The following is a 10278-nucleotide window of genomic DNA, read 5'->3' as shown; positions in this document are numbered from 1 at the left end:
CTATTGCTTTTATTCTCGCTCATATATGTTATTCAGAACTATCTTGAATTTTGTCATTACTAAAAATGTAGAAAATTCTCATGTATTTACTACATGCACACCTTTGGTTGTGACGTGAATTATTATTTTAAAGTATTGGTTTCTTAAATTGTTTAAACTATGATATCTGATTATCAAAACGTATATCGTTATTTATTTAACAGTAAGATAACACATACGCAACATAGTCTCAATGACTCTTACTATTCATTTGGATCCTATATGTCTTTTTTAACTTATCACAAACAGATCATCACATGTACTTATTCAGATCCATATTGCACCAATTACGTCTTCGAAGTGCAACAGAGACTGATAAGTTGAATCAAATTTACGTGGACATAATTGGTGCTTACATGCGCATGCGCGGATCCAGAAATTTTTTTCCGGGGAGGGGGTCCAATGGATATCTATGTTTTGCCGGGGGGGGGGGGGGGTTAGACCTCCACCCGACCCCCTCCCCTCTCTAAATCGACGCATGATGCACATAAACTTCTTTATTACTAGGTGATATCTCGCGCAAGCGCGGGAATGAACACTTCACACATTAATATGATACAATGTTTAAAATTATGAACTCTGTAGGTTTTCTTTTGTTCATTGTGAGCACACTTTATCCAAAAAAATTTCTTAATTGCTTTCTTAACCTATTCGTTTTAATTGAAATAAAAACACAACTGTATGGCTGAATATTAAGAGGAGAATCGCAGCTAAATGAAAAAAAAAACGAACTTTTTAATTTTATCTTAAACACTGCGTCGTATCTCTTAATTTTCTTTAAGTCAAATTTCACGATATTTTTTACCACTGTCCCAAAACAGAATTTCAGATAAAAAAAAAGCTACTTGTTTTAAAAATATGTGTAAATGGAAATTGGCTAGCAAAGAGGGTATACATATTGTGGATATTCTGGTAAGAGAAGTAAAAAGTTCAGATAGGTTTTCTTAATTTTTTAATTACATGAGGTGTCACACTAGTAATTCCAAGGGAAAAACATCACGTTAACCAAAAAAATAAAATGCTGAGTAGGGACCCCCCTTAAAAATTAATGCGTTGAATCATTGAAATAAGGAAATAAGATTATTCCGGAAAGGGTGACCTATAGTATAGCAAGCCCGCATTATGAATATAAATTTAATATTCATTTGTTGCTGTCTTACTCCGACACACTCTTCTTTTCCCATCGTTTTTCAAAATCATAAAATTTCTTGTACCTTCTCGCTATTTCCATCTTCTTGTGTCTAAGAGTAACAAATTTCAAATGAATGGACAGAAGATCATTTAAATCGTTTGCACAGAATGTAGAAAAATCTTGTATAATTTAAGCTTCAAATTCTAGTAAGAGCAAACCAATAGACTTAAAAATAGGGAACCTATTTGTCGAATGTCTTTCTCCTTCATAAGTCTATAATTGCCTAAAAGGATTTGAATTCGAGTTACAGGTAATTCAATCTAGGTAAATATTAGCCCTATAAGAAATTAAAAGCTGCTCGTTATGGAGTAATCTAAGTCTTTTAGAGCCTGGCTGTGAGCCGTCGGTGAATGGTGAAGGTGTTGGGTGACCCAGACCTGGCGTTTAGCGCCGCCTGATCCCTCTGTCTGTGTGTTTGTTTCCGAGATAAGGTGTTTAGGGCTATACAGCCGACAGTGTTGACTGAATGAATACCCCTCCACAATATCGAATGATAATCTAGAGGAAACGGAGTGTTAATGGCTTAAGAGATAGATAAGTCGCAAGAGTGAAGATTTGCTTCACTAAGAGACGGGGATCGGAAATAGATCAGGTACTTCCAACAAGACCTCAGCCACACGAAAACTCGCGCGGGACCTTCCGTCAAAGCAAAACAAGAGGAACTTTCCCTAGAACTCGGTGACGGAGAAACAGAGCAGAGACTCCGATTCTCAAAGACGGAGAACTTTCACCCAAGTTAAGCGACGGTGGATAACCTTGGCCGGGACCTTCCACCAAACCTCAGTGACGAGGAAATGCATTAAGAATATCGATTCCTTATATGTGACAATAGAATTACAAGAAAAATATTCCCATCAAATTTCTGTCAGAGGAAAAAGGAGAAGCTCACGCGAAAACTCGGGCGGAACTTCTCATCAAAACTTACAGGAAAAGTCGGGGGATACTTCTCATTAAAACTTACAGGAAAACTCGGACGAGACTTCTCCTCATCAAAACTCGCTGACAGAAGAAACCAGAAGGGAGAGACTACCACTGGGATGCTAGCGCTCCTTCCCTCGTTACTTCTGTGGTCGGTGTTTCCCTTCTGCAGCGGGGGGAGGTACCGGCGATCCGCTGAGTGGGGAGCTGACCTGGCCCCCGGGCCCTATTGTGCCTCTAGGGGAGAGCCTCAGTGCTGCACGGGGAGAGACGACAAGTGCTCTGTGGAGGTCCTCGGGTCTCTGTGTTACTGTGACTCGTTCTGCACCAGGACCGCCGAGGATTGCTGTCCAGACTATGACGTCACGTGTATGGGAATCGCACCTGTCACCAAAGGTATATTCTTAATGTTTCATTTCGTCAAAAAAAAATCAAAACTTTTGGATTTACATGATTTAATCTGTTTTTGCTGATTCTCTATGTTGTACAAAAAGCAATCAAATAGATTAGAGTCTAGCTATTTTATTTCCAATCATCTCCTGTTTGTATAATTCCCCGTTCCTTTTTCTTTAGACAAGACTGGAGTAAAAACAGATTTTCATTTTATATAAACAAATGTCAGTTTATTCTTATCCTAGTTTCCTATCCTAGATTGCACTTATTGCTCATTGCAATGCATTGTGTGAACGTTGTGTTTCCTTACGTTCATATTTTTATGAAACAGTAAACAGTTTATTCTGAATTGTATCTAGGTTAAATATTCATTTGGTCATCTTGGACGTATTGATTTATGTCTTGAAAAGCAAATTACAAATTGTAGGTTAATGGTACGTTTTGGTTGTACTAGTATTAGGTACAGTATAAAGTAGTCTGGAGTTGTATAGGTGTCATAAATCGAGTACTCCGATCCGGTAAATGGGTTTTATTTGTGACGACGATAATCACTTTATGACTGAGGTTTTCGGTAACTATAAGTAAACGCCCTTCAATACCCACTACAGAGAGTGGAATACCTACATGTATACCCTTATTTCACTAACGCTCTGTCCGTTTCTCACTCTTCCTTTTCGGTTGTAGCTGGTTGCAGGTTAAATGACCATGAGTACAAACCTGGAGAAACTCTACGAGAGAACTGCAACGTGTGGTAAGATGTAGACATCAACAACTCTGTTTGTCTGTCTGTCTGTTACTTGCAATACACTCACGCGCGGAGAGGGGATCGGGGAAAGGGGGTGTCGGGGCCGTCACTCCCCTTGGAAAATTCAAACCTATTAAATTGACGTTAAAATTACCGAAAAACAGGTACTAGACCCTCCCCCAGCAAACACAATCATCCCTGGTAGAAAATGCCGTAAGTGGTCATCTGAGATAATTCAAATACAAACTAGGGCCGAGGAAATAAGGAACTTCATCTACCGGTAACGGTGTACTGTAGGACATCCGGTTACGGTGTACTGTAGGACATCCGGTAACAGTGCACTGTAGGACATCCGGTTACGGTGTACTGTAGGACATCCGGTAACAGTGCACTGTAGGACATCCGGTTACGGTGTACTGTAGGACATCCGGTTACGGTGTACTGTATGACATCCGGTTACGGTGCACTGTAGGACATCCGGTAACAATGTACTGTAGAAAATCCGGTAACGGTGTACTGTAGGACATCCGGTTACGGTGCACTGTAGGACATCCGGTAACGGCGTACTGTAGGACATCCGACGCCGGCAATCTCAAGGTTATGATACTTACTGGTCTGTGATTTCTGAGCAACCTGGAAGTATTTAGATATAAATTGTAAAGCTTCTATTTAAGCTAGATATTTCTTATATAATTGTAAATAAGATATTTTGTCATTCTTTGAATTCTTGTTAAGAAAGATTAATGAGAGAGAATTTTTATTTAATTAGTTACATCGCATTTTATAATGATGTAAACAAACTGGTTTACGGTAGGAACCTGTTGTTCATTCATGGTTTTCATTCTTCTTGAAAATGTTTTATAAAAAAGACAAGAGAGGGAGACAAGAACATATATCTTTTGGATCTTGAAGGGTTGGAATTCAAATTAAACCTTGCTGCAATGTATTCACCGTACCATCACTGTTACCGACCTGCATGTCGCACAGATTTAGTCAAACAGAAATTACTCATGTTGTGGTCTACTATTTTGCATAAATCCTGATTGCAAAACATAAGTAAAACATTAGAAATCGCACTGGGTCAGTGAATGCATGTCTCCGTCTAATATATAGGTAAGTAGCGCGTGCGGTAGAAGGTGACCTTGGAAACTGTCACAAGGTCGGGGATACACGCAGCTCACCAGATGTCAGTACACAAAGGCTGATAGACCGTCAAAACAGACATACAGATGGAATCCGGAAAAGCACAAGACTGTAGTAAAAAGTTTTCTTCAAAGGGTAGTACAATGTGATCGAGCAATATCGTTGCTATTGATAGAGGCGCGTTTTGAACAGAGAAGGGTGATAGCAGTCGACGGATGATGGTCCTCAGCTGTTGCAAGAATTTACTGTCCATTAAGAGTGATTTATTTACCTGTTAACACAGGGTAGATATCTAACAGAAGTTCGCAGATTATAAATGTAACGCCCGCCGGAATGTCTTTTGAATATGCAAAGATTTATCAGGAAGAGTTATAGAGATGCTTATGTTCTTGATTCCTTCCGTCGGCCAACCATTCTGCCCCCCCCCCCCCCCCCCCCGTGTCGAGTTAGGAGTATACAAGACTGTAGACCTATTTATGATCGAAACGACGTGGAGTTTTATTTTCAAATGAAATTTTAAAGTAACTAAGCATGGCAGTAGACAAGAAGCTGACACTTTATAGCCATGGTTACCGTTACAAGGAATCTTTGCCTTACACCTTAAAATTTGATTTTTAGGTCATAATCATTCGGTATGTAATCATCTTTCAGTGTCAGTGTAAACAAAATTAATATGAAATCATACGTTTTATTTTCTTCATATTTCGTCTTTAAATTAAACAAAAATAGCTTATTATTTATATGTATTTTTTTTCTTCCATAAACAGTACATGTAAATTGGTACAGCCCGACCGCTACGATTGGATGTGTTCGAAAAACACTTGTTTGATTGACTCGGATCGGTTAAATCAAAGTGCTGAGGTCTTTGGGTAAGGAGAGAGAGAGAGAGAGAGAGAGAGAGAGAGAGAGAGAGAGACCTATTTTCACTCAGAATGATATCTTAATTTCAGTCTTTGTTTACTCTATTTGTTCCTTGTACACATTTAAAGTACTTTTCCAGTGGGTTGTTTATATTCAGTGCATCCCGAACGTTTGTTACAGATGGAAAACTGCGAACTACTCTCGTTTCTGGAATTTAACGTTTACACAAGGAATCAGCGAACATGTCGGGATAGAGACAGAGAGCAGAGCAAAGAACATGTCCTCGCTCCATAGCTACTCACGGGATGAGCTTCCGATTCACTTCGATGCCAGGATAAACTGGACGTCGTGGATACATCCGGTCCGAGACCAGAAGAACTGCGCGTCATCCTGGGCTTTCTCGACAGTAGGTAAATCTCCAACTTCCGGGGCGGCCCAAGGGCCCTGGGGTAACTGTAAACTTATAATTCAAAGGAAACGGTCAGCATCCAAACGTACCCGAATTATGGATTGAAATTCATGACGAATAATAACACTGTAAAGATTTTTCATCGATCGGATTAAATTTTAAATTAATTAAATTAAATTAATGCAGTTTTTAATTCGAATATGCTCTCAGTAGTTTAAACAATCTATTGTTATGAAGGATCATGTCATAAATTCTTATCTCAAATTTTAAACAGCTATATGTTCCTTTTATTTACGAAATTCTGACCATAAATCTATCTTTTTAATAGATATAATTGCATAATAAGTTCTTACAATTTCATGATAAATAAACAAGCAATTTACGTTTCAATTTCAGATGTGGCGGCGGACAGGCTAGCGATAGAGTCCGAGGGACTACTGACCAATCAGCTGTCGCCTCAGCACCTAGTGTCCTGTAATACAGGGCGGGGTCAGAGAGGCTGTCGGGGAGGGTCTACGGAGAAGGCGTGGTGGTTTGTCAAGAGGAGGGGGTAAACTTATAGGCCTTACAGTGATTAGCGTTGCTTTATTTACGACCATCTGATTAAGTTGTTGATTTTGATTGTTTATTTTCTGTTTTCAGGATAATAACGGAGGAGTGCTACCCTTACACTGCCTCTGACGGTGAATGTCTGGACGGGGAGACCACGTGTCCCAATGCCAACTCCAGCACGGCCAAGATAGTCCTATACGTCACGCCCCCCTACAGAGTCAGGCAAGACGTGAGTACAAGTCACGCTCAGTAGGAATTCACAGATACTTCACGATTTCATTGCACAGACCACTAATTGGTGGGCGGATACACATTTTATTAAACTTTACATCACACGACGAAAAACGTTTTTAAAATAAGCTTAAATTACTTTTATTTGCATGGACAATTTACATTAAAATATTAATTGTTAAAGACACGCTTCTGTGTATAAGTTATGCTGTTGTGTGTCGCAATTTTTTAAAAAGTAGTTTATATATGTTTTGAGAGACAATGTGTTTGTTGATTCTTATAGAAAATGATTTTTTTTTACTAGGAAGAAGACATTAAAGCCGAGATCTACCGGAACGGCCCGGTACAAGGTTTGTTTTTTATCATCCGGTCCTACTCTGCAATCAATCTAATTTAACCTGTTAAGGTGCAGCTAACCTCAGTATACTCAGATTCATGACCAATGAAGAAGGAATGCAAACAAATGTCTTGTAGGGCAACATTTAACACAAATAAATTATTTATCTAGCTTTACTTTTTTGACTTAAAATACTTTACGTAACAATAATAGTACTATCGACTAATCATGTCCTTATATTCAACAACTTTTTAACATTTTGAAGCCACTTTTCGGGTGTCCTCGGACTTTTTCATGTACCGGTCCGGCGTGTACAGACACACAGGAGCGGACCTGGGAGAGAGCAGGCTGTCGGTCAGAATAATTGGGTGGGTACAAATCTCAGGTCGTCAGTTAATACAAAATGGCGGAATGGGAGAGGACACATCTCCGTGTCTGTCTCAAATTTTACAGAGTTTTCGTTCATCTTTTGAATGAAGTATTTTCATTTGCTTGAATCAATAATTGCATGTTTTAAAGACATGCGATTGGACGAGGCAGCATCTGAAACTACTGGACATAAATTATTCGTTGGTTTAAATTAAAATTCTAATTTGAAATATCCATTAAAATGGAATTATGATGGGAATTTATTGGCTTACATGTATGGTAATGAAAATCAAATTTGCAGTTGTAGCACCTTTAGGTTATCAATTAGAAAATATATTGATGATTTTATTCTTTCATTAATATCTTAAGTACACGGTTTCATAATGTTAAGAGGCAAATAAGAATGACAGTTGTTGACTTCAAAGCGAGATACATAGCTCATAATTTTATATTAACTAAACAAGGCCAGTCTTATGCTTGTTTTACATGGTAATAGTTTCATATTAATTATACTTTTTTAAAAAAATGATCATAAATATTTTTAAAATCGCTGGGCACAAGTCTTTTTGATTTAAAAAAATATATGGAAAGTCTCTTCAGAAAAATATTTGTAAACTTAAAAGAGTTTACAATTACACAAACTGTATCAAGGTACAATCAATATTAACATTTCTTAAGACTTGTGAGCTCAGCAAAATGGTACTTGAGGATAGCTCGTGTTGTACAAATTGTCAGTATGCAGTTGTCGTTAACATTTTATTAGATTTATTCCATGCATTGCAGATGGGGTGAAAAAACCAATAAAAAGGGCAAAAAGAGAAAATACTGGGTAAGAAACCGACTGTGGAAAAATGAAATACGTTGTATTTAGACATGTTACCCTTTATTTAAAGCGTCAACCATACGTATGATTAATTTTAAGTAACTTGTGGCATTGTAGATCTGTTTAAACAGTTGGGGGACGAAGTGGGGCGAGAAGGGAGCGTTCCGTATCGTGAGGGGAGAGAACCACCTGGGGATAGAAGAGAACGTCCTAGCTGTCCACGCCGACCTAATCCGGTCCCTATCCATCCACCCCAGCGACCGTATACGTGACCAGGGCTTAATTAACATATACACCAATAAACAAATAGTGGTAATTAAAAGACCAAGACCGACGGAGCAGCCGTAATTAATATTAATATGACGTAATGGGTATCACGGCAACCCGCCGCCCACGAAAGTGTCGTCACAACCCCCCTCGGTCTTGAAGATGGTTGCGTTCTAGCTTTGGTCGGTTTTATGTGTGACGTGTAAGAATTTTGTAGGATGTGCTTGTTTTGTTTTTGATTAATTCAGTGCGCGACCCAACATTACTTCTGATAACAGAATGCAGCTGTTTAAAATAGGTCTGCCTTGTATTACCGGTGTTCAAAATAATGTTTTCCGTTGATATATACAAAAGTGTGTTTATGTGTTAGTGGGGCATTAGTGGCTCATGAATGTGATGCCAATGCATACTAAGTGTGGTCGACTGCACTCTGCATGAACATACAGACATAAACAAGCTAGAAGATTTAAAATGAAAAAAAGAATAATATAAGCATATTTTTGTCTATCGCCTAAAACTGAGAAATAAATAAAAAAATATATAGAAACCAAACTTGTAGTTTGTTCTTTACCAGAACCTAATAAAGAACACCACTCATTGGTGCATTGTGTTTCCTTATAATGCATAAGGGGAAATTTTCGCCCGTTTTATAATCATTGTCGGTGGACGAGTTGAAATCGAGCTAATTATACAAGCAACTACGTAATGCTGATTTTTGCCGAAATGAGGCTATTATTTTATGTGTGTAACTTTAAAGCACAATAACCCAAAATTAAAACGGAAAAGAGAACAAAACAGAACCCACTATTTTTAAGATAAAATTTTAAAAATCTTAACAAAAACGGAGACATTTCTTTCAGTAATTTAATGAATTCCCTATACAATGAAATTATAAATTTTACAGAAAGACTGTAAAACAATGAAATACATCATTTTATAATATTATAGATCTTCTAACGTACGTACGAAAGACGAATTAGGCCACATAAAAATAGTTTTATCTCGTAATTACGAGAAAAGATCTCGTAATAACGAGAAAATATCTCTTTATTACGATTTAATTATCTTGTTATAACGAGATCTTTTCACGTAAATACGAGATAATTACCTCGTAATAACGAGATCTTTTCTCGTAATAACGATATCTTTTCTCGTAATTACGAAATAAAAATATTTTTGTGGCCCTATTTGTCTTTCGTAGTTATGCATTTATGGATTTGCTTTACTAATATAGGCTTTTAAAGAAGGTTTATTAAAAAGTTTTTTTTTCAATTTATCTGCAAAGCCATGCATATGTGTACTTGAAAATGTCACGGTCCAGTAGTCTGAAGGTTCTATGTCCGAAGGACCAGTAGTAGGAAGGTTCATTAGTCCGAAGGCCCACTAGTCCAAAGGTTCATTAGTCCGAAGGCCCACTAGTCCAAAGGTTCATTAGTCCGAAGGCCCACTAGTCCGACTGCTTATTAGTTCGAATGCATCACATGTGATTAGAATTTAGTTTAAGAAATCCTTTCGGAATTATTTCCCTGCAGCATTTTTTCACGTAAGAATTTATTCTAAGCAAATGCAAAAAATGAAATGCTGAAATGATTCAAATTTAACCAGTTAATATTAAATTAATTCTATTTTTAATACCAAAAAATTAACGAGTTTTAAAGTACATGCATGTAGAACTACGTTTTAACCCCCCCCCCCCCCCTTAAAATCTGTATTTTCTACTTGAAGTTAAACAAATTCCCATGTTACTTCCAAAATACAATGTTTATTTTCCCCTTCAAAATATTTGTACATTTTTATTCGTTTGTTTTTCACTTTATTTTAATTTTATTTATCAGTTACTTATTCGACTTGAGTTCATGCAGATTTGTTTCCGTGTTGTATATTGTCCCCCGGTTTTACTCTAAATGAGGAATATAAATTTAGCTCTGCCCTTTCGTTTGTCTGTATGTCATAATGTTTGTGCATTTCCGGTTATCATAAATTAAAAATTTTTACAACG

The 10278-nt window shown here is 37.5% G+C and overlaps 1 protein-coding gene across 1 annotated transcript; it reads left to right on the top strand.

Moving 5' to 3' along the window:
• The first annotated feature begins 578 nt into the window (after positions 1-578).
• Positions 579-8824, top strand: LOC128167993 (tubulointerstitial nephritis antigen-like). The gene is made up of 10 exons (XM_052834027.1): positions 579-2545; positions 3227-3293; positions 5198-5299; positions 5472-5701; positions 6097-6250; positions 6343-6481; positions 6788-6833; positions 7086-7188; positions 7973-8018; positions 8130-8824. The coding sequence occupies exons 1-10, from the start codon at positions 2269-2271 to the stop codon at positions 8358-8360; spliced, it is 1395 nt and encodes a 464-aa protein (XP_052689987.1). The 5' UTR covers positions 579-2268; the 3' UTR covers positions 8361-8824.
• The last annotated feature ends 1454 nt before the right edge of the window (positions 8825-10278 follow it).

The sequence above is a fragment of the Crassostrea angulata genome, chromosome 10, assembly GCF_025612915.1.
Source record: "Crassostrea angulata isolate pt1a10 chromosome 10, ASM2561291v2, whole genome shotgun sequence".
Lineage (NCBI taxonomy): Eukaryota > Metazoa > Mollusca > Bivalvia > Ostreida > Ostreidae > Magallana > Magallana angulata.
This window is presented reverse-complemented; position numbering and strand designations above follow the sequence as displayed.